The sequence below is a fragment of the Psittacula echo genome (genome assembly GCF_963264785.1).
Source record: "Psittacula echo genome assembly, chromosome: 24".
Taxonomy (NCBI): Eukaryota; Metazoa; Chordata; class Aves; order Psittaciformes; family Psittacidae; genus Psittacula; species Psittacula echo.
The window spans coordinates 2290740-2314926 of NC_137759.1; the positions used below are offsets into that span (position 1 = coordinate 2290740).

Consider the following 24187-nt stretch of genomic DNA (forward strand, 5'->3'; position numbering starts at 1 on the left):
GAGTCAGTCTGGGGAGGCTGCCGAAGTCCTCAACCCCTCAGCAGCCAGTGAAGGCACTGGACCAGCAATGTCTCACTCTGGCCGCAATCAGCCATCCTCTCAGCTCCAGGGTCCCCTGTCCCTGTCTCACTCACTGTCTGGTCAGTAAGCGGGGGCAGGACAATGGTCTTCTCCATTGTGTTCATAACCAGCTTCCAGAGCTCCTTTAGCACACGCTTCAGCACTGTCTTCTCACAGATCTTGGCAAAGAGCGTCAGGCTGCAGAGAGGGGACAGGGCTGAAGGTCCCAGAATGGCATCCCCGATGTCACCCCCTTCCCAGTCACCCTGATCCTGCAGGTTCTCCAGACCTCCGGAGCGAGTCAGGAGCATCAGGAAGGGGGGGGGTCCCTACTGGCCCCTACACTCACTTGCTGTCCAGGAGGTCCATGATGGGCTGCAGGACATTGTCAGCATCCTGTGCAACACTGCTGCAGGTGCTGGCAGGGACATTGCCAGTGCCCTTCACCTGGCCCAGGATGTCGCCCATCTGCTTCACACACTCTTCAATGTGTGGCTGGAAACTGGGGACCGCAACACCCAGGCAGCTCAGCATCCTTATGGCCATGCCCAGGACCTGCTTGGCCAAGCAAAGTACCCAGCCTGGCCCCAGCCACAGCTCCTGGACCCCTAAACCTCTCCTTGACCCACTGCCCATACCCTTTTGCCTGGGTGTACCTGGTGGCAAAGACTCGGCTCAGCTCATCCAAGACATTGTTGAGTTTCACCTGCAGCTCCTTAAGGATATCACTGGCTTCCGTGTCCAGCTGAAAGAAGGACATGTTGGAGAAGCTATCAGAGTCTCTGACAAAGTCCACAGGGGGGTCTCTGCACCCCTAAATGCACCCGTGGGCAGGGCAAAGCCCATCCATCATCTGACATGGTGGGACACCATGATCCCATACAGCACTGAGGAACTGAGGTCTTCTCCCAGCACTGTGGAGCCAGGAAAGGGTCTGCTTCTGAGGAGAGGGGACAGATCCAGCCTCGCCATAGGCCTCCCTCCCAAAGACCCTGATACACACCTCCTTCCCACCCATGGCTTCAAACATCTTCTCGAGCTGGACACGGAGCTGCTGGATGTTGTTCATCAGGATGCAGGGCTGGAGGGGTGAGATGAAGATGGGAGTCAGCACCAACAGATGTGGCTGGAACAGCTGCCCACCACGACAAGTCCCTCTCATCCTGTACTGGGGTACAGGAGAACAGTCATGGTATGGAGCTCTGCCTGCTAGCATTTCAGGGACTGCCATCAGGCAGAGACCAAGGGCACGACCTGCTCCATGGGTACCAGCTGTGGAGCTGAGGTGGTGGCTGGGGTCACCATGTGTGGACAGTCCTGCCTGGCAGCACCAGGCAGGTAACAAGCAGAAAGGAGATACATCACCACTTTCTCCTTCTCCTTGGAGCAGTATGAAGCAAAATCCTTGGAGATGATCTCAGCATACTGGAGTAGAACATTGCTGATGGTCTGCAGCCAATAAGGCAGGAACAAGACACCCAGACATCAGGAACAAGGAGGAAGGATGGAGAAAGGGAGACCGTGAGTCCCACAGCAGTGAAACAACCCAATGCCTGAACACACCCTGCAACCCCTAGACCCTCTGGACCCACAGATGCACCAGGAGCTGCATAAGCACAGCCCCTAGAAAAACAGATCCAGCACTTCTGGTGTCCATAGACAGGTCCATTATCCACACAGCTACGAAAGCACCAGCCATCAAGCCTACATCCAATCCCACCCCACACTGCAGTGAGCCAGTGCATTTAATCTAAATTAATTAACCAATTAACTCATTAATTATCTAATCTCCTGTGCTAGCAAACATGGGAGGGCCACAGGGTCTGTTGATAGCATATTTGCTTGAGCATCACCATTAGAGGTGACACAATCTGTGCTGTATGCTGCTGCCCACAGCAGGATGGGAGGTGGCAAAGGCAGGCCAGAAGCCCTGCACCAGGGCTGGAACTGGGGTCCCAAGCATGCCACTGGCCTGGCAGCTGCCCACCTTGGCAAACCGTCGCATGTAGTGCCCAACAATCTGGGGATCGGGGCACTCAAGTTTCTTGATGATCTCGAAGCTCTGGTTGAGCTGGGAGAAGACGTCCACCACGGAGCAAGAGAAGAGCGCGTGCTCGGATGTCTGCTGGAACTGCGGGAGCAAGAAGCCGTGTCAGCATGAGGCGAGAAGGGAGACATTGACCCTGGCTGGGATACACTGGGTATTGAGGGACAAGGCCCTCACCCACCCCCAGCTGCAGCTCCTGTGCTCACTGACAGTCCTGTTCATACCCCATCCTTCTTGTCCCGCTCCAGTGCTCCGTGCAGGAAATCCCGTGACACCTCTTCATTCTCATCCAGCCACTGGATAACAAAGGGCTCAAACCAGCTGGAAGAGAGATCCATCCTCAGTGAGGCCAGTAGCCCCCAGGGCACAAGCACCCCCTCCCCTGCCCCCCAAGGGCTGCACTCACGCAGGGTACTCAGGCACACGGCTCTTGAAGGAGGGCAGCTCAGTGACATACTCATTGTAAAGCCACTTCACCTTGAAGTGCAGGTTCATGTAATCCGCGCTCTTGCACAGGCGGTGCTTGTCGTGCTCTGCATAGGGAAGGCAAGTACCATGGGGAGGGTTTTGCTTCAAGCCCCAAACCATGGCAAGGGAGGACACATTTGCCCCAGAAGCAGTGCTGGGGATGCCAGGGTGACGAGGTGAAGATGGAAGTGCTTCTTGGTGGGGTTTAAGCTAGGCATCGTGTTGATGAAGGGGTGAAATGGGCTTGCCCAGGGAACAGGTGAAGTGGGAGCAGAGGGCAGCTCCTGCCTGGTTCCTGGCTCCCTACCCAGGTAAGAGTGAGATGTGGTGGGACTCACCCTCCATCGCATACTTCATATCCTGAGCGAAGAGGTTCCACATCACCTCGGCACTGATCTTTCCCACATTCAGTTCTTGGGGGAACCTGAGGCAAGGGGACAGTGTGGACACAGGGTGGACCAGCCCTTCGCTTTGAAGATTCATCCCCACACACCTCCCACCTTCCTTGGTTTCCCAACTGTAGAATAGATGTTACAACCCACTTCCAAAAGACTAAAGCCACCATTGCCACCATGTGGGCATCCCCCCAGGTGCAATGCAGGGGCCCCTTTCCTGGCACCTACTCACTGGTTCAGGCACGGTGTGTAGGAATTCTTGTCTTCCTCGATAATGGAGACTATCAAGGTGATGAGCTTGGACCAGAAGTCTAAGTTTTTGATGCTGGGGCCCTGCTCCTCAGGGGGCACTTCGCCTTTCTTAGTCTGGAGTGATGGGGACACAGCAGAGGCTCTGGTCACCCCACCCATGGGGCTTGATTTTGGGGCAGAGTTAACAAGGAGGCAGGAGGGCTCTAGGAACACCCTGGAGGCCCCCACATAGGCCACCCGTGTTTGCCTCCAGTCTCAGCCCCACAACAGTGGGTCCCAAACCCTGCCCAAGGCTTGGGCCTCATTCTATATGGGACTGAGCACTCCGGAGAGGGAGCAGGAGCATCGCAAAGGGAAAGGACAGGGAATAGGGAGGTCAGTGGGGGAAATGAGGCTCCCCCGCAGCATCCCAGTGCATCCCAGCTCCCCCTGCCCCACACACCGGGTCCGTCTGGTACTCGCGGCTGTACAGCTCGTGGCAGTTGTTGAAAATGTACTCATAGGTGGAGTTGAGGCAGGCTTTCACGCAGTCCTTCACTACCTGGCTGGCTCGTGGGGGGCTCTGCAGCTCCTGGACCTAGGGCGTGTGAGGGGGGAGCGGTGCTGGAGGCAGACTCACAGCTCCAGCCAGCCACCAAGGAGCTACCACAGGAACCCAACTTTGTGAAGAACTGGGGCCAGTGGGGGTCGGCTCCTTGCTTAGGGGATGGGGTGAGTAGGGCCCCGGCAATACCTTCATCCGAAAGAAGGTGATGCTGGTCAGCAAATCCACCGTGGACTTGAGATCCTGCAGCCGTTCGGGGCTGCTGGCAGGGAAATTGTTCTGCCAAAGGGGAAGAAAAGACGAAACTCTCAACAGGGTGGGTAGAGGGGAAGAAAACAGCCAAAACTGAGGATTGGCAGGCACCTTACCCGATACATGGACAGGTCAATCCGCAGCGAGTTGTGAAGCTGGTCAAGGAGTTTGACGAAACGCTCCTTCTGCAGAGAAACACCCCAGAGACAGGTAAGAGGGGGAAAAGGTGGCAGGGACCGTACCCCCTCCCAGCTGCCCCTGGCTCCCTCTGATCCCCGCCTACACCATCCCAGCTCATCCCTCTCCTTCCTGCTGTCCTTCCTTGCCTCCTTCCTTCACCAGAGCCCAGCAGGCAGGCATGGGATGCCCACAGAGAAGAGCACATCCTTGCTGGTGGCCCAGGCTCACTGGCAGCCGTCGACAGCCCCTGGGGCAAATGCGGCTGTGCCAGGCACGGTACAGGATCAAGAGGCGACACTGCACATCCCCTTCGCTCTCACTGGCAGTTGGTGTCAGAAGTGGGAGACAGGCTTCTCTATCTGCCCTGTTCACCTGAACACCTCCAAGCCTGGAGCAGGCACACGGAGAGGGTGTGCATGATGGTGCCCCTGGGCCACATGGAAAGAGATCAAGCAAAAAGGGCAGGGAAAAAGCAGCTGGGCTCTTGCTGCAGTCACCCATCTTCTGGGCTGAGCTGGTATGACAAGACCAGGATGGCCCACCTATGTGGGCTCCTTGCTCACCCAACCAGGCTGCGCTGGGGACTGTGGGCAGGGAATCGTCCCAGGTAGATGATATACACTGGGGCTGAGTGGCTTTAATTCAGCTCAGCCCAGCTCCTGTCCAGGGAGTGCTGGGGCAGGAGGATGCAAATCCCAGGTTGGGCTGCAGATCAGGTGTCAGAGCTGAGGGCAAAGCAACTAATCTACCCCAAAATGCTGTTGGGAGGCATTTATTTTACTTTGCATCTCTGCTGGGGCAGGCTTTGGACAACCCTGTGGGCTCCCATGAGAGCCCTGGGTCTCCCCTACAGCACTTGCTGTGCTGGGTCAGGCTGCCCCATAGGGCAGCTCCCTGAGTGCTGGGGGGGAGGACAACAGGACGGGATGGGGCAGCGAGTCCTGCACCCGCGGCTCAGCCAAGCTCACAGCCTGCACTGGCAACCGCAAACCTTTGGCAGAGCCAGGCTCTGGGCCAAGACCGTGAGTCCCAACCACCGAACGGCTGCAGTGCTTTAAAACTGGACACGACGGGTGCTCGGGGTTAAAGCGACACGGCTGGGCACTTTAGGACCCAACCTTAGGCTCTCTAAAAAAAGAGAAAGAAACAAGTTTTTTAAACCCTCCATGTTAGAGAAAAGGTGCTTTTTCTTTTGAGTCTCGTATGGTTTCCTCCTCCTGTGTGACCTGGAGGCACAGCTCACACAGCTCCAGCTCCCATGAACCAAAGCTGCTGCTCCCAGAGCTGTGCTTGACCCTGGCTGCATCCCTGGCTACCCAGCTCTTTGCCTAACCCAGAGCTGGGCACTGATCCTGGCTCAACCCTTGTGCATCCAGAGCAAGGACCTGCAGCCTCTGGGATGACATGGGGGAGTCAGGGGGAGAGCTCAGCCCTTTCTCACCCGGGTTCACCTGGCCCCGGCACAAACTCGCCCTGCTTGCCATGAGGCTCCTATTGGGCACCCATGGGTGTTGGTACAGTCAGGCAAGTTTGCAGCGGTTCCGGTACACCCAAATGCACAGGGTGGTGCAAAACTCCCAGCAAGCTGCAGGGATGGCTTCTTGCCACCTGCTTGTGGTTTTGCCACCAAGATTTCACCCTCTCACCACCCAGCATCCCACTGGAGTCCCACTAGAGACCCAGAAGTCCCACTTGGACTCCAGCCACTGTTTCACCATAACAACTGGCAGGGGAGCAAATTTAGACCTTCTCCCAGAAAGGTGGTGGCTCTTTTCCTTCCTGAATAATGGAAGTGGGATGAATTTCAGGGCAAGCAGGTGCTGAGACCCCACTTCACCTGGCTGCCCTTTGGAGCAGGGTGTTTTGCACAGCCCTTTTTGCCCCCTTGAGCCCCCCACCCCCTCCCAAGAGAGAGAAGAAGGAAGGAGTGTTTACGCACCATCGGACTTACCCCGAAATTGGAAGCAGCAAAGCGGTCGGAGGCTGAAACGTTGGTGGACGCTGTGGTGTGTGCGTAGTAGGCATTGATGTTAGCAAGCAGGGTGCTCATCACTGCTGGCACCCCGGGGCACATGTACTTGGAGGAAAGGCAGGCAAAGTGCCTGCAGAGGGAGGGGGAAGGTGAGGGCCATGGAGCGGCTGCCCCTAAGAAGGGGTGCGGGGTTCGGGGTGCATGCATGGGAAACTATGGGGAAGGGGTGTGGGGTAAGCTAGGGCAGCATCTCTGTATCTGTGGCAGGCTGCAAACAGCAGCAGGGTGATGCTGACAATGACTCCCCCACACCCCAGACACAGCAGGATGGAGGGCAAGGAACTCACGTCATGGCCTGGTAGATGGACTCCACCCCATAGCGCATGGCAAACTCATCCACAATCTCCTGCGCTGTTTCATCAAAGTACACCTTCCAGGCGTCGTCCCCCTTGGCATCAGGGATCTTCACCACCCCGTTGTTTTGTAAATCCGTCACAAAGTGGAACAAGTTCTGGAGGTACAAATGAGTCCCACGAGGTCCCCAGGGCTGGTGGCATCGCTGGGGTGGGGACCACAGACCTTGGGCTGGGGTGGGCTGCTCACCTCATGCAGGCAAGTGTACTGTATGTGGTAGGGAGCCACCTTCTCCTCGCCTTTGATCTCCACACTGATGTGCAGCCGTATGGCTCCTGACACGGCCGACTTGTCTGTCCGCTTGTCTGCAGGGGTACAGGGAGGGGGACAAAGACATTAGGCTTCCCAGAGCAACTCTGCTCACTTCTGGCCCCAAAGAGGGGCAGATGGCCCCAACACAGAGGGGCTTTGGGGCCAGGGCCCGGGAATGCCCAGCTCCAAGTACAGCCAGACCAGGATACAACACAAACAAGACATTGCAGGAAGGGATCCGGCCATATCTCCAGCCACTAGAGAGACATGATCTCTCTGTGTCTCAGTTTCCCCTCAGCAGAGGGCCAGAACTCCTGAGCAAAGGGTTCTGAGAATGACCCTGGAAAAAACACTTGATCCCAACAGCTTTCTATATTTAGCGTTTTTAAAAGCAGACCCTATGCTAATATGAGAAATAGCCTTCACACCAGGGCTGGCAGCATGTCCCCCCAAGACTGCAGGGCCCCAGCTAGTTACCAAGGTTGTACCAGACGTCCATCTCCCCACTCAGGGTCCGGACCTCAATGATCGTCTGGCCCAGGAAGTCGTCAGACTCCCTCTTGAAGCGCTGCTTCACACGGGACTTGATGTCATCATCCTCGTCCCAGACACGGACCTTGATGCGGTCAGAGGAGTTATGGCACTCACTGGGGAAGCAAGAAGGGGCAAACCCTAGGATGAGCAGGGAAACCTTTCCATCTTCTCCCCAGCCTCTGTTTTCCAAAACAAGAGGGACCATCCCAGCTCTGGGCAGGAACTGGGAGAAAGAGCAGATGTGGGGGCACCAACCCTCCCACCAACACAGCCTGGATCAGCTCATATTGCCAGGAGCCAAACACTCCATGGCACAAAACCAGCACTCCCAGTGAGCCCAGCAGCTCCCCTCCACCCTCAACTGGGGCAGGATGAATCCCCAGCTGACTCCCCATCACCCCGCAGGGATGTGCCAACAGCCAGTGCAGCCCAACACGACTGTGAGTGGCCAGGAAGGGGGACGGAGGGGCCAGGGGTGAACTTACAAATGGAAATTCTCCTCCCAGACTGGGTTGAGATTGCCGTAGATAGTTTTAGTCCTTTTTTTTGTCTTTCCAACCTGGACAGTGACATAGGGGTCACTGGAGCCTGTCTTATCCTTTGCTTGCAGGCCCTGGGCACAAACAACTGCAGCACAGCATGCATACCCATCCACACAAAGCACACACAGTGGAGACAGCAGATAGAGAGAGCAGTCAGTGCCACTGCCACACCATGATCCCCATCACAGGCACAGCCCCAGGGGCTGAAGCTGCTTTGGAGAACAAGGGGCAGGAAGCGGTTGGACAATGCAGCATCCTTGTGCAAGGAGACAGCCCCATGGTCCCCCACAGCACATGGTGCCTGGTGCCACTGGTGCCTACCTGTGATGCTGATCTTGGCTGACCATTTGGAGGTGCCATCCAGGACACTCTGCTTCACTGCCTTCATCTGCTGTGTGTGTGTGGTCTTGGTGACCCCAAACACCTCCTGGATCAGCTCAAATATCTCTGGCTTGTTGCGCTCCCGGATCTTCATGCGATCCTTGAGCACCATGATGATGTTCTGGGTCCGGTCCTCTGCTCCATGCTTGGAGCTCTTCTCTGCCGCCCCTGGGAGAGGACAGCCATGGGTGAGACAGGGTAGACAGGCAGGTGGCGGCATCCAGCAGACAGCCGAGAGTTCCCCAAGCCCACCATGCATGAATTAATTCAAATCTGGAAGGGTCTACCCCCTGCCCAGGACAGACCTGCCCTGCTCACCACTTCCACCATGCACAAGGCAGGAGTCCAGCTCTCCCTCTCTAAAGTGAAAAGGGACAAGGCTGCAGGCAGTGGGTCCTTACTCTGCAGGCAGTCAGCATTGAGCAGGTCCTGACACTTCTCATGGCACTTGACGCCACACTCGGCACAGCGCATGCCCTGCCGGGCGATTCCCCACAGCAGCCCCTCGCACTCGTAGCAGTAGGTAGGGGTGGTGGCCGTCCACACCTCAAAGTTGTGGGGTGTTGTGCAGGAGATGGGGTACACTAAGGCTTGCAGGGTCTTCTTGTAAACATGGTTTTTCTGTGTGAGGACAGAACAGAGAATGGGAGAAAAGCTCAGGTCACTTATAGCAGCTGAGCCATGCACCAGAGTGAGGACACCCTGCACTGAGTGCACACAAGCAGGGCAGGGGACAAGCACCACCATCCCCTGGTGCAGCCATGAGCATCCTAGCTGCTCTAGCATCACCAGAGGAGGATGCTGGTATGGCACATACCCCCCTGGCCTGGGGCTCAGCCTTCCTGCCATGACCACCCCGCACACCAGCTAACCCCAGCACCTACCAGCTCCTCGTTGTTCAAGGTGCTCGAGGCCAGAGCAGATGTGATTCCTGCTTTCCTGGACTGGACCAGGGACTGTGAGAAAGAAACACAATTCCCAGATCTGACAGAGCATGGCATGTCCCTCTTGCACTCGTTTGGGGTCCCAGTGGCCATAAAACATGTTGAACAGACCCGCACCCCAGATAGCAGTGGGTGCTGGCAGTGGGGAGAGCCCAGCTGTACAGCAGGACTGGAACCAGCTCAGCAGCCCGTGGCATTCCCAGTTCAGCTCCAATCCCAGGTGATGGGCACTTACCATTGCCTGCAGGTAGCCAGGGCCAGCGAGGGAGGAATAAAAGGCTGTTAGTGCAAGCCACCTCAGAGCAGAGCAAGTCCTGGCCCCTTCCCTGCTGGAACAAGTGGGAATCGGGGCAAGACCAACCCCCCACCCAGTGCTGGACAAGTCCCTGGTGGTTTTCCACAGCACTGGCTGCAGCCTGCCAAATCCCTGCAGCAGGGAAAGGCAGTGGCCCTAGCTGACCTCTACATTCTGTCCACCCCATCACCACCCACAACCCAACACCCCAAAACCCCAACACCAACACAGCACAGTGCAGAAGCATCAGCGGCTGCCTGAGCAGGCTGGGGGGCGGAGGGCACTGGGGTGAGGGGAGCAAAAAGGGGGGCAGCGGGATGGGAGGGTACAGGCGGGGTGAGGACAGAATGGAGGCACCCTGGGGAGGTGTAAGGAAATCAGGAAGGAGGCAAAGAGCATCTAATTCTGGGTGCAAAGCATTTCCAAATTTGTCGTCTCTTGTCACGAAGGGGTGACAGCAGAGTGATCCTGTGCATCACAGCCCAGGGGGTGGATGGGACCCCAGCATGGGGACTGAGCCGGAGCGACAGAACGTGACAACAGTGGGGACAGAAGCTTAGGGTCTGTGCAGCTCAGAAAAGCCAGTGCTACTCCTCCTTTTGTACATGGGCCCATCTGCCCAGTGTCAGCACAGTCCAAGCTGTGGGGAGCCGGTGGTAGAAGGGACAGGAAGGAACCAGGGAAACGAGATGGGGCCCAGGAAGCATTGGCTTCCTGTTGGGAAGTGTTGGAACAGGGCCCTGGAGCTCCGTTAAAGAGAAGCATGCTCCAGTGGGGCAAGCTGAGCTGTGCCATCCTCACAGCTCCCCACTGCAAGGTCCAGGGCCAGGAGACCCCCAGAACAGCCTGGGACACCCCTGCCCTGTAGGGTTGGGGCTGGAGAAAGCTGGGCAGGGCTGGCCAGCAGCACCCAGAGGTGCTTTCTCTTTAACCCCTCAGGACCACGCTCACCAGATCGCTGACTAGAGGGAGAGATTTGCGTCCAGGCTTAATGTCAGGCATGCTGTTAATGCAGCGCAGAAACCTTACTGCCGCCCCCCTGCCGCCAGGGATGGCCAAGCCAGGCCGGAGGAAAGAGAACAGAAAACACAAGCCATGTTAGAGGCAGCCGGGAGCAGGGCACACAGTCCAGCAGGGCACAGCAGGAGCGAAGCCGGTGGCTGTGTGCTGCGTTAGGAGGAACCTCACCAAATCGCTAACTAGGGGGATGGGTTTTCGCTTGCGTATGTCCGGCATGCTGTCTATAATGATCAGCCCACCACCAGGCCTACAAGAGAGAGAGGAGAGTCAGCGGAGAAGGGGAAACTGATGCAGGAAGGTTCCCCTCCCTCCCCGCTATTACCCTATGTTTGCTTGGGACTGAAGAACCCGTGTGTGGCCTGGAACCAACATGTGGGAACCCCATCCCCATCACTACCTTGGCTAGGGCAGGGATCACTGAGATAAAAGCCAGGGGGATGAAGGGGATTGAAGCAGAAAAGTGTGATTTTTCCCCATGTGAAGATGTTTTGCTTCAGTGGCGTGTCAGTGAAATTCAGGAAAAAAAAATAGCCCCGGATGGGGACCTACAAGAAACCTGGAGAGGGGCTTTGGACAAGGGCCTGTAGGGACAGGCCAAGGGGAATGGCTTGAACCTGCCAGAGGGGAGACTGAGATGAGCTCTCAGGCAGAAGCTCTTCCCTGTGAGGGTGCTGAGGCGCTGGCACAGGGTGCCCAGAGAAGCTGTGGCTGCCCCATCCCTGGCAGTGTTCAAGGCCAGCTTGAACGGGGCTTGGAGCAAGCTGCTCCAGTGGAAGGTGTCCCTGCCCACAGCAGGGGGTTGGAACTGGAGGAGTTTTAAAGTCCCTTAAACTCAAACCATTCTACAGTTCTATGATTTGGCTCAGTTAGCTTTATCTTGCAGCATGGAGCGGGAGAGCTGGCATCTCCCTCTGGGACACCAAAGGTGAGCTCCAAGCTGTTCTGCTATGAGAGGAACCAGGGTAGTGCAGCTCAATCACAGCCTCCAGGCCTGTCCACAAGAAAACCCTGGTGTGATCTGGTGGGCTCTCAGGAAAATCTGCCAGGTTCTGCCTGAGTCAGTGGCAGAGCTGCCCATGATGGCAAGATGGGACAAACCCACAGCCTGTCCAGGTGAGAGGTTCACAGCTCCCTATGGCATCATTCAAGGTGTAGATGGCAGGAGAGAAGTCTGAGCCACCACCCCAGCTCGGTCCCATCTCAACCTACTCACCTCCTCACTCTCCCCCTCAGCAGCAGCTCTCAGGGACACGAAGTGGTGGCATCTCTGCTGGCTCCTCCAAAAGCACTGAGCGCCCAGTATTCAGCCCAAAACTCTGGCCCCTGGCATGCCCAGAGCTCAGCAACATTTCCCCATGCCAGCCCCATGACGAGTGCATTAATCACATCCTAACAAGGAGGGGAGAGGAACCCACAAGACCCAGAAGGGGGGGGGAGCACAAAGTACCAACTTCCCCACATACTCACCCGCCTTTGAACCACAGGGATTTAGCTTCTCCATTACCATCCCCACGAGCCTGCAAGACACAGAGCAGCCATCACGGGCACAGCACTGAGTCCCCAGTGCCCTCCCCAGGGCTCCCCTTGCATGGGAAGCATGTAAAAGGTTTACAGGGTGGGCAGAGAAAAGTGTGTTCCTAAACTGATGGGGCTCTTTCCAGCCAAGGGCTTGCACTGGGAATAAAATATTTCCAAGAGGGTGAGCTGGGCAGGCTTCAGCAGAGGAGCTCTGGTTGGCAAAGCAGTGGGGATGGCTGCACCATGCAAAATTTGGGCATTTGGGAGATGGGAGCATGGGGAAGACTCAGCAGCTCCACATAGACCTACAACCAGTTGGAGACAAGTGCCAGGAAAAGCCGGAGCACACCAGGTATGGGATGTGTGCAGGGATCATCCCACAGTGCCACCTCCCTTGCAAGGAGGGGATTATTTGCAGGGAGAAGGGAGGAAAAAGCCAATTTTACCTCCCTGGTGGGGCAATCCCTGGCACACACAAGCACACACGCACACATGGGGAAGGCTGGATCATTCGACTGGACATGCTTACCTGCAGGCAGGTTACACCCCTTCCCTGCAGGAAGGGGAGACGCAGGTGCAAGGGCCATGGTGGTGGACAACTGAAAAGAGAAGCGGTGGGGAAGGGGATCGAAGCCCCAGGGGGCAAATCCAGAGCCAAAATAAAAAAGAAAAGATGGAGGATGGGATGGAGTCTAAAAACAGAACAAAAAATTGTCAACTCAGTACATGGGAGAGGGCGAGGGGCTCACACCAGCACATCGCATGCAGCACACACCAGGGGAAGGTCCTCAACACACTCTGCCCCTCGTGAGGCTCCCACAGGTCCCCACTGCCCTCAGGGTGAGGGGTGTCCAGGGGATTGGACGTGTCTGAAGATGCCCAGCACATGGCTGGTGCTGGGACCCAGCAGTTGTCAGCCACAGCATTGCTCACCTCCTGCAGCTGCATGCAGACCTTGTTGAAGGCTCTCAGCCAGTTGGCTTTGGCTCGCGCTTTGGGGTCCTGCACCTCCACCTCTGCTTGCTCCCTGCAAGCACACACACCTTGCTCACCCCAAGCATGGCACTGGGGAACAGGAAGTCAGTCTGGGCAGGACTGAGGATGCAATTTGGGGATCCTGATGGTCCTTGAGTCAGTGTGGCCATAGCAAAAAACAAACCACTTACTACCAGGAAGGGCTCTAAAAAGACAGCAAGTCCCTCTGCAAAGGGCAGCACCGTCAAGGCAGATGGAGAGAAGCCAGAAGTTCTCACTCCCTTGGGAGACTCTGGCCTGGGCACCCAAGGGACACAGAGGGATCTCTCCAGGTCAGGGTGACACCAGCACCTTGATTAAACATCCTTCAGCTCTCATCTCCCCAGAAGGATGTCCTCTGGCCTCCTCCCACCACTCTGGGAACTCCTGGTGTTAAGAGCTCTCAACACTCCTGTGACTTTGAGGACAGGGGACCTGTCAGCCTGGACATGCTGGTTTGGTGGGGTTGGGTTTTTATCTCCTCTCTTGCAAAATCAAGACATGGAGGAAAAGAAAACAAATCCTCCACACGTACCAGCCTCCTGGAGAGCCTGGTGTGACATGACACTGGACACGTGTGCCCAGAACCAGGCTGGAATGAGGCTGTGGGGAGCTCAGGAGGCAAACCTGCCAAATCCAGCCGTGTGCTAGTGTGTCATCCCCAGCACCAATCTATGGTCCTCTGGGACCACTAATCTGGGGTCCTTGGCACTAATCTGTGGCCCACAGCACTAAGCAATGGTCACTAATGCCCAGCACAGGACCCCCAGGCTCCCTGCCCAGAGAACAGGCACTGCAGGCAGACATGAACCTTAGTTCATGGCCACCTTCACCAGGACTCTAGCCAGCCCTTGGCACTAAATACTGGGGGCTTTTTTAAAGCTCATTATACATTCTTTTAAATTAGAGATTTCCCATTTCTGGTCTATAATTTAAAGTAAATAAAAGACTGAAAAAGCCCATCACACTTCCCCTCTGTACAAAGCAGCGGCGCTCACCAAAGCAAGGAAGAATGGACACGTTCAATAATTAAAGGACATGTTCAAAAATTAAATAATTCGCCTTTGTGAATTATTCACATCATACCAGGGACCTGACCACCAAATAATTCATCTGTACAGCACAGGAGACCTTAGATGAGCTTTTACTAACAGCTTAGGGAGAGGATTGACTTCTGTTAAGGAAATTTCCTCCTGTTGAGCTCCAGGGTATCCCCTCCATCCAGGGAGCCAATAGCCTGAGACAAAGGAGAGGAATCACAGCCCCAAGCCCTCACTTCCCCTATCCCCAGGTTTTTCCCAGGATATAAACCTACACCCCCAGCAGCCCTGGCAAGGTCTCAAATGCCTTGAGCTCTGCCCCTGCTTACCATGGGCCAGGGCATCATGCCCCAGGAGCTGCCCCTTGCCTGGGTGGTACAAAGTGAGCTTCTCATTCACTGTGGAAAGTCCCTGGCACTGCCCTCTGGCACCGCAGCACAAGCCCTGGGTCACTTTCAGAGCATCTTCAGTGTCACCAGGCACAGTGCCAGCGCAAGTACACTACAGGTCAAAGTCTCCCTCCTACCTCTCAGATGGTTTTGGGGGCTCAGGCTCAGGAGCTGCCTCTTGCAGGGGAGCTTCATCCACACTCCGCTGGGCCTGGAGGGCCTCTGAGATTTCCTCGGGGGCAGAAGCGTCCTTCTCCTTTCTCTCCTCTTTCCTCTCCTCCTTCCTCTCCTGCTGCTGCAGCTTCAGCTGAGGGACCAACTGGGGTTGCTGTGGTTGCTGCTGCTGCGGGACCTGTTGCTGCTGCTGCCCGTGGGGTTTCTGCAGTGGAGGGTAGGCATCGTGCTCAGGGGCTTCGTAGGTGCCCTGCTCCCGCAGGTCCTTCTCCACCTCCTCCTTGGGGCAGCCTTCCTCATTCTCACTGTAGTCCTCATTGAACTCTTCCTCCTCCTCTTCTTCCTCCTCCAGGTAGAGGTCATCGTCCTCCTCCTCCTCCCAGCGGGGTGAGTCCTTGTGGTAGCTGACGGAGCTATGGCAGGAGTGGTAGGAGTCCCCATCCCGCTCATCCAGCTCCGAGTCCCGCAGGCTCTCGTTCTCGAAGTCCTCGCTCAGCTGGGAGCTCCCCTGGCTCAGCTCGGCCGATGAGGCATAATGGCTGCTCCCCGTGGGGCTGCAGGGCCGAGGGCAGACAACAACAGGGCTCTGTGGGGCTGTACCACAGCTTTGCCTGCCCTGTGCTGCCCCACAGCCCCGGCGTCCCTGCACCATGGGTGGGAGGGATGTGGGGTCCCCCTCAGGGCACAGCCCTTGGTGAGCACTGGGCTCCTCATCCTGGGAGTCGAAGGCATGGACCCAGGAGACTCCATGAGCTGAGATTAGCCCCCCAGGGATCTGACCTTCCTGTATCTGGGTTGAGTGTAGAAACGTAGGGGTCAGGGTCTGTCCCCTCAGCTCACTCCCGTCAGAGAAGGGGGCAGAGCACAGCCAGACTGCACGCTCAGCCAGATCCTGCCTCCTGCCAGATCCTGCCAGACATCCTGTCCTGCCTCTAGTCCACATCCAGCCTCTGCCCTGACACCCCAGCACCGCCTGTACACCTCCCAGGCATTCCCTCTCCAAGGACACCCTCTCTCAACTCCACCAACTCCCCTTAAACCCATCATCCCTACTCCAGTGATTCTTACAGGCCAAACCCCTTTCCACCAATCCCATCTGTCCCACTGGCTCTTCCAGCATCCCCATCTCACAGCTGCCTGCACCCAGGGGAGCAGCAGCACAGAGGGGCTCCCTGCATCCCAAAAGGCTGCTGGGGACAGGGCGGCCACGGTGCTCCATGAAGACAGGCTCACATAAGCAAACATGCAGACAGGACAGGGACATGCCTAGGAAGAGGCCGACACCATGTCTCCAGCACTGGCAGCCAGGGCTTAGGGGTGAGCAAGCAGGAAGTGGACAAGGGGACAAAGAGATGGGCACAGCCCTGGGCCCAGAGCAACTGGGTTAGGCAGTGGGGAGCCAGGTGACATGGCAGGAAGGAGGGTGCTGGCGGATGCCCAGGCTGCTCCCAACAGGGACGGGTACTGGCATCATCCAGGTACCTTGGGAAGGGGGACTTGGGGCACAGGGGTGCAGGAGACATGGCTCATGCCTAGAAACCCCTCATCTCCTCAGACGGATCCTGGCCAGATCTTGGCACATCACAAGGGTCCCAAATTACTGTGTGAGGCTTTTGCCCAGCCAACTGCTCCCTGGGAGGTACCAGTATCAGAGGGCGGCATTTAAGTCCCCGAGGCTCATTTGAGCTCCAGCTCCCATTCCTGCCGGCATGACAGGGAGCAGGCAGCAGTGCTGCCACATAGTTGCTGTGCCAGTGAGTGGGACCAGGGTGCTGGGGTAGCGGGACCAGGATGCTGGGGTAGCGGGACCAGGATTGCTGGGGCCTCAAGAGCAAGAAGGGCTACCACGGGGCTAAGAGACACCCTGGAGCATCCCAATGCTGCTCCTCTGCAAGGCAGCCCAGGGCAGGAAGACCCTGCAGTGGCATGGGGCCGCCCTTGCCAGGACTGGTGTTGGCCTCACCATGGCTGCAAGGACCGACCACAGCACTCTGCGACGGTACATAGCACGCAACAAGGTAGCGACCCACCTATCGGATAGGTCTAGGGACCGCCTGCTCTCAAGGGAAGGCTGGCGGCTGGTCCGCCTGCTCGACTCTGAAGCGGACTCGGCGTCACTGCGCCTGTTTGCGGCAGAGTCAACGCTACCATAGCGTCTGCCGGGGAGGAGAGGAAGATGATCAGCAAGGTCCCAGGGCACTGCACCACCACCACCCGCCGTGCCCCAGCATCCCCTGCTGCCATGGGGACATCAGCAGGGAGGCTCTGTGGTGGTGGACAGGGGTGGCACCTTGGTCTGGGAACATGCTGGGACCACAGGGACAAAGCACCGGGCTGGTGACCCTGCCTACAGCCATGTCTGCATTCCAAGGCAGGCCATAGCTCACAGCAAGGAGAGCTAGGACTTGAGGGTCCCAAAGCCCAGCAAGGACAGAGGAGCCTGATGACTCAAAAGAGCTTGAAAACTTCCAGGTGAGAAGGAAAGGCTTAGGCCCAAGACCCTTCCTCTCTTCCTTGCCTCAGCATCCCTCCCTGTCACCCACCACCCTGAGAGTGCTGTCCTTGGCATCATTATCCCAGGGACCTCCTGGCCTCTCCTGCCTAGAGGGTGAGATTAAGAGAGCAGGTCCAGGGGAGCTGGCTGCACAGACACTACCTGATGGGATGCTGGTCTGAGTAGTCCATCTCATAGCTCTGCATGGAGTCAGTGTAGGAGTCACGGGAGCTCTGCTGCTGGTGCCTCATGGGGTACTGGTGGACAGAGGCATTGGGCTGGGAGGTGGTATAGTAAGGTGGTGGGATGCTGTTGCTGGTCTCACTGCGATAATCGCTGTCACGATCATCCACTGTGCTGTCAGGGTCATCATCTGCAAGGGGCCACAGTGAGTGGGACAGGGGATGACCCCACAGCTCCTGTGGCCAGGGATGCCCCAAATCTGCCCCATGTCCTACACAGCCCAGCTACTGCCACTGTGTCCCCATGTCTTTGGGACCTTGCTGCAGAGATGGACCCAGTCAGATGTGAGGAGACCTGGGGACTGCCAGGCTGGAAGTGGAGGAGGGGACAGGATACTTACTCTGCTGTTCTCCCCATCCAAAGTAATTCCAGCTGCCTACAAAGAAAAAGAAAAAGGGGCAGAGACAATAAGGTTGGAGTCAGTTTCAGGGCAGCAGCACGAGGTGGCTAGGGGAAACCAGCATCTCCCAGGCATGGTGGCACCAAGCTCGGCTGGGGACAGCACCCAGCATGGAGCACATCAGCACTGAGCTAGTCTGGGGTCAGGGACTGTGGCTGGATGATGCGGTACTGAGAGAGGATGGGGACTGGGTGTAGGGATGGGCATGGTGGCACTGAAGTGCACCCCAAATCCCCCAGATCTCTCTGCCAGTGCCCCCACTGAGCAGCCCTGTCCCCAGCCTCACCGCCCCTTACCCAGGTTTCCCAGGGGACCATCCTTATCAGACCCACTGCCATGCCCTGCCACGCACTTCTCCCCTACAGCTCAGCCCCACAGGAGGGCTCACACACTGTGGGGCAGGGAGAAAGCAAAGAAACACCAGCAGACACAGGAGTCTGGGAACAGGGCTGGGAACAGGGTGTGGGGTGAGGCTGAGCCTCACTTGGGTTGGGGTTCAACGCCCCAAGGCAAGCACAGACACCACTCCTGCACATCCCCAGTGTGGGGACTTGGGGCATGGGGCAATGGGGGGGCTCTGCAGTGGGGCAGGGACAGGGCAGCACTTACAGCACTGGGAGCTGTGAACGGGCAAAGGCTTTTCTTCCTCCTCCTGGAAGGCATACTGGGGAGAGACAGGCTGCTGAGGACTGCCGCTCTGCAGCACCACTGCCCCCTCACCCCAGCCTGACACTGCACTGACTTACATCATCCTGGTCCCGCATGGCATTGAGCTGCTCCAGCTTCTTGGCCCAGTACCTGGCCTCCTCCTCAGGGATATCTGCAAGGGCAAAGACCCCAATTGGTGCACAGATATCCCCCCCCCCCCCCAAAACAGCCTCTCATCTTTTGGAGCTACAGGATCAGACCCCCATCCTCAAACCTGAATGGGTCCAGGCATAGGTACCCACCCAGAGGCAGCTCAAAGCGGGTGTCAAGGAGGATACGGTGGAAAGTGGGGTCCTTGGTGCCCGAAATCTCATTGTCGGTCATGATGACTTGGGAGTCGAGTGTGAGCCACTCCCCAGGGCCCTCCTGTGGGGTGGAAATGTGGGAGAGGAGAACTGTCAGGGACCCACATTCCCACCCCCCCAACCCCTCTCCAAGCAGGGGTGGGAAAGTCTCTGCCACCACGGAAGGACAACCAAGGGTGTGGCTACATGTCCTTTAGGGTCTGATGAAAGGCGTGGCCATGCCTAAGCTCCTACCTCATTGGACTGCCGGATGGTACGGAGGGGGATCCACACCATCCCCACCATGGTGTCCCAGATGAGCCCCTTGTTCCACACCTCTACCGTCAGGCCCAGGTCAAGCCGGTTGATCTCACTGGGAAGGGGAAAAGTGTCAGGTAACCCCCTCCACAGCAGCCCCCTGGGGCCATTCCAGTCTCTGCAGGACTCAGGTGAGCCCCACAGGGCTGGGGTCATGGGGGCACTGGGGTGGGGGCCCCAGAGTGGCCCCTATACACTCACAACATGAAGTCCTGCTCCCAGGAGGGCAGGTTGCCCCGCACTGCAATGGTTGTGCTCTTGACATTTTGTACCTTCAGTGTCACGTAGGTGTTAAACTTCTCTATGGGAGCAAGAAGAAGGTGAAGTGGACACCAAGGGACCCCCCCAGACAATCCCCAATTGCCACCCTCCCATGGGGTACCCACACACTGCCCTCAGCACCCCCGTCCCACCCAGTCGGGATGGATCCCACCACTGGCAAGGGTGGCCTGGCTGCAGGCACCCCATCCTGCCCACAGCATTCTCATCTTGCCCAGGGCACCCCCATCTCTGTGTGTGTTCCCTCCCCTTGCCAAATGATGCCTTCAGATCAGAGGCTGAGTCTGGGGTCCCCTTGCCATCCCCTGCCCTTCCTCTGATCCTGGCTCACCCAACCACCCCAAGAGCAACGCCCCTCACCCTAAACCCCCCCCCAGGCAGGCAGCCTGGGGGCACTTACCTTGGGGCCCATCGAACTTTGCCTTTTTAACTGTGGGGACAGAGGGAGGGAAGAGATTCAGGCTGAGGATGCCCCCCCCTTCCCCCAAAACTTCCCTCCCAGGTGTACCGAGGGTCTCATTCCCACCCTGCCCATTGGGGACCCCACCCCACAGGCTGACTGTTAGCATCTGGGCCAGATCCTGCTCATAAGCAAGGGAACAAACATCACTGATTCTGGGTGACGCCCCAGCTTTACATGAGTGAGTACCTGGCGTTGCCTGCAGTGGGGAGGAGGCAGCAGCCAGGTACCAACACTGCCAGTGCTGGGCGATAAGGGGCAGTGAGGGAAAGGGACCAGGCAGGGAGAGAATGACACAGCACCTGGTAAAATGCTTCGGTTGCCAGCGAGTGAGAACTACTGTGACCAAGGAGGGATGAAAATAGCCCTGGTGATATCCAAGGTAATATGTTCAGAGACGTGCTGCTCACAAAGGGGATGCGAGGCTTGGGGGAGGCAACAGGGCACAAGCCTGACCCGCAGTACCACTGATGGGGGGGATCGTGGCTCAGCCTCAGCCTCCTGCTCAGTAAATAACAGGATCCTCTGGCTCAGTCATGCATTGGGTGGTGCTTCGCTCATGGCCAAATCCGTAATCTCAGGACTCCAGGAGCTGCGGCTACACCCAGAGATGGGGGAGTTCGTGTAGGAGGGCAGGGGGGAGGTTTGTTTGAGGCCAGGCAGGAGGCTCTGGGATCCCAAAGATCCGCTTTTGCCACTGGGCTGTGAGCCTGGGAGACTGTGGGAACATCTGGAAGCAGTGTGTGGTTTAATATTAAATATATTTTATATGCCAATTTTATTATATATAATGCATTTTATATATTCTATATATTTTATGTTATGCATTGTATAGCATATATCATACATTCTTAGGTATTACATATAATTATATACCATATATATCATATATATTATGTATTATATATTATTTATTAGATATTGTATATGGGATATTGTATATTATAGTTTAAATTTTATATTTTTGTATATGTTATATATATTATGTTATACACTCTATACTATAGATTATATATGCTAGTGTATATTTTTTATTATATTTTATATGTTATATGTTATACATTGTATGTGGCATGTTATACATTGTTGGGGATTAATATTATTTAATATTTAATGTTACTATTAATATTTATATTTAATATTAAAGTAATAATCGTTATAATAGTAATAGTAGGAATAATAGGAATCATATGATGTTAGAATACAGTCTCTGGTACCAGGACACGTGCTGCTTGGAGCTGCACAGGGACCCCTGTAGGTCGGAGCTCATCCCTGTCCCAGCCCCAGAGGCACCCACCAGCCCAAAGCTGCCTCCGAAATGAAACAGAGAGAAGCAGAGGAAGGAAAAGCTCCAGTAATACCTGATCTGACAGGAACAATTACTCAGGGAACACATGGTTCTCCTGGCTGTCATCTACTGCCGGGGAGAAGTCCTGCTGCCACCATCTGTGGCTGCTGGCCCCAAGAGGTTGTGCTGCCCTCCCAGCTACCAATGGGCCCCCAAAACTGGCACAGTGGTGGCATGTCCCAGGGTGTCACCTTTGGGCTAAACTCAACCTGAGCCCCCAGACAAGGAGCTGACGACAGCGGGACCCTCGTGGGAGCTGGGTGCCCCCACAATAGGGTGGAACTCGAGGTGCTTCCCAGGTTGGGGTGATCATCCTTCTCAGGGGGAAGGAAGAGGAAGTCAATTGGGGAAACTGAGGCAGGTTCAGCTGGTGGGCTTCAGACTGGCAATGAAAACCAGGTTGGTCTGTAGGCATCCTGAAACAGGATGCCATCTGTCTGCCCAACCCTCTGTCCATTCATCCATTTGTTTGTCTGTGCATCCACCCGTGTCTCTGTCCACCCCTCTCTCTGTCCATCCTTTGACCATCCACCCATTCACCTGTCTCTCCAACCACCCCCTTCCTCCATGTCCATCCACCCATCCCCTTCCCCTCTCCATCCATCCACCCACCCATACTCTCCCTCTGTCCATCCACTCCTCTTTCCATCCATCCACCTACCCCTCTGTCTACCAGCCCACATCTCCCGATCCCTCCATCCGTCTCCTCCATCTGTCTCTCTAGACACCTGTCCACCCGCCCATCCATCTGTCCATCTACCTCCCAACCCCTTCAGACCCCGCTCTGGCCATGCACCCCTTTCCCCATTCACGCCACACCTCCCAGGGCCACTTCAGTCCTTGCCTTCCCCCAGCACAAAGCCCTTGGGGGCTGTGTGTGGCCCTGGTGCCCCAGGAGGGACAAGGGAAGGCTGGATGGGGGCTTTGGGTTGAACCCTGTGCCCTACCTTGTCCCTAGCTGCCACTCTGCCACCTCCGACCCCCCACCCCAAGACCCACATTGAGATGCTGCAGGGCCTTGAGGAGGTGGGAAAAGGACCACCCAGACTTATCTCCCTAGCCCAAACTGACCACGCAATCCAGAGCAGCCCCCATCAAGGCCAAGCCTGAGGCTGCCGGATCCATCTGCACACTGAGTTGGGCAGGTCTCAGCATGCTGGGGAGTGGGGATGTGGATCCCCCCCAGTTCTTCCCAGAATGGCATGATCAGCCCACACAAACCAGACCCCCATCAGCATCAGACTACCGCACCCCTCCTCTGCAACCCCCCCAACTGCTCACAACCCCCCCAAAGCATCACCGAGGTGGGGCAACGCCTGCAGGGGGGTGTAATTTTGGAGGATATTTAGGGGTTTGGAGGAGGGGCCGAGGGAAGATTGGAGGTTTCGGGGGGTAGGGGGCTGGGGATGTTGAGATGCTCTGGGATAAATGATGCTTGGAGGAGTGGAGGGTGGGAATCGCGGGGGTTGGGGATGCGTGGGGGGACGTCTGAGGCCCCCTGTTTAGGTTAGGGGCTGGTTGGCCTAGGGGAGTACTTGTGGAGAGATGAGTGAGAATAGAGGGGGGGTTGTGGGGGGCTGCATTTGTGGGGAGGGTGGAAGGGATGCAGCAGAGGGAGGATGAAGAGGGATTGATGTGAGATGATGAAGGAGGAGGGATGCGGAGAACCCTCCGCGAGTCCACTCACTCCCCCCCATCCCCGGGTAGGGTGCCGCGCGCGCGCCCCCGCCGGTTCATTCATGAATCCACGCGCCAATTTCCCGTGAATGGACCTGTTCCCACAGACACCACCCCCATTCCGCGCCAGCCCCCGGCCCGCTCCATGCCCCCCGCGCCGGACCCCGCGCCCGCTGGTACCTCGCACGCAGAGCAGCGACATGGCGCCGGGCGCGGGGCGCAGGACTCTCACAGCCACTGCCACCACTCCGCACCGCTACCGCGCCGCCATCTTGCTTCACCAAGGACGACTTCTGACGTCAGCCCCAACCGCCCCCGCCTTAAAGGGGACGCCGGGAGCCGCCTCTCGATAGCCCCTGCGCGCCCCAACACCCCCCAACCACACCCAACTCCCCCAACACCCACAACACCCCCAAACCACACCAAACAGCCACAACATCCCCCCAACCACACCCAACAACCCCCCAACACCTCCAACACCCACAACAACCCCCAATACTCCCCCAACCACTTCAACACCTCCAACACCTCCCAAACACTCACAACACCCCCAACACGCCCATAACACCCCAAACACCCCTACAACACCCACAACACCCCACAACTCACCCCAACACCCCCAACACTCACCAATACCCTCCTACAACCCCCCTAATACCTTCCTACATCCCGTGAACACAGCCCAAACACCCCCAACACTCCCCAACATTTCAAACACTTCCTCAACACCCCTCCACCTCATTCAGAACCAGGGAGAAATCCCGATCAGGGTGGCCCGAGGGGCTGCCCGGAATGTATGGCCCCGGAGATCCTGCTGTATGGACATGGGGGGGATCTGCCTGAATGGAACACGGGGGGTTCCTGCCCGAATGGACCACGGTGGAGTCTGTATGTATGTTACCAGCGGGATCCTGCACATACGGATCCGGGGTTCCGCATGTTCTTATTGCCAGGGTGGGTGCTGTCCTACCAGCAGCCACTGTCACATCATCACCACGTCCTGCAGGGATCAGCAGAGGGCTCACGCTCTGCAGGTGCAGCCCAGCCCTCAGGGGGGTTCTGCCCATCTAGACTGATGGTGAGATAGACAGGGTCCTGGTGGGATAGAAAGGGTCCCTCAGCTGAGCACGCTGCGCTCAAGTGCATGTGTGTTGGGAGGACATGGGCTGGCAATACTGGGAGGGGTGATGTGGAGCTCATCAGCCCCGCAGGGACATGTCTGTGTATGCCTGGTTTTGAGAGTCCCTGGCATGGGACTTGTGGGTTGGAGGTGATATCCACAGCAACCC

General features: G+C 56.9%; 1 protein-coding gene across 1 annotated transcript in view; it reads right to left on the reverse strand.

Moving 5' to 3' along the window:
- The window catches only part of UNC13A (unc-13 homolog A), a 34047-nt gene extending 10875 nt beyond the window's left edge, over window positions 1-23172 (reverse strand). Inside the window, exons 1-35 of the mRNA XM_080634095.1 lie at window positions 23079-23172; window positions 19814-19843; window positions 19336-19435; window positions 19072-19189; window positions 18775-18898; window positions 18571-18644; window positions 18434-18488; window positions 17765-17800; window positions 17344-17554; window positions 16718-16843; window positions 14651-15241; window positions 13004-13097; window positions 12020-12069; window positions 10721-10799; window positions 9178-9249; window positions 8695-8914; window positions 8234-8461; window positions 7856-7997; window positions 7314-7483; window positions 6774-6889; window positions 6518-6681; window positions 6150-6300; window positions 4135-4203; window positions 3956-4045; window positions 3665-3799; window positions 3203-3336; window positions 2914-2999; window positions 2514-2640; window positions 2332-2428; window positions 2048-2191; window positions 1426-1509; window positions 1064-1141; window positions 717-805; window positions 410-562; window positions 135-258 (exon numbers count right to left, since the gene is read on the reverse strand). Coding sequence (XP_080490221.1) covers window positions 135-258; window positions 410-562; window positions 717-805; window positions 1064-1141; window positions 1426-1509; window positions 2048-2191; window positions 2332-2428; window positions 2514-2640; window positions 2914-2999; window positions 3203-3336; window positions 3665-3799; window positions 3956-4045; window positions 4135-4203; window positions 6150-6300; window positions 6518-6681; window positions 6774-6889; window positions 7314-7483; window positions 7856-7997; window positions 8234-8461; window positions 8695-8914; window positions 9178-9249; window positions 10721-10799; window positions 12020-12069; window positions 13004-13097; window positions 14651-15241; window positions 16718-16843; window positions 17344-17554; window positions 17765-17800; window positions 18434-18488; window positions 18571-18644; window positions 18775-18898; window positions 19072-19189; window positions 19336-19435; window positions 19814-19843; window positions 23079-23100 — 4383 coding nt within the window. The 5' untranslated portion in view covers window positions 23101-23172. The remainder of the gene's footprint in view (window positions 1-134; window positions 259-409; window positions 563-716; window positions 806-1063; window positions 1142-1425; window positions 1510-2047; window positions 2192-2331; window positions 2429-2513; window positions 2641-2913; window positions 3000-3202; window positions 3337-3664; window positions 3800-3955; window positions 4046-4134; window positions 4204-6149; window positions 6301-6517; window positions 6682-6773; window positions 6890-7313; window positions 7484-7855; window positions 7998-8233; window positions 8462-8694; window positions 8915-9177; window positions 9250-10720; window positions 10800-12019; window positions 12070-13003; window positions 13098-14650; window positions 15242-16717; window positions 16844-17343; window positions 17555-17764; window positions 17801-18433; window positions 18489-18570; window positions 18645-18774; window positions 18899-19071; window positions 19190-19335; window positions 19436-19813; window positions 19844-23078) is intronic.
- Between the last annotated feature and the right edge of the window lie 1015 nt (window positions 23173-24187).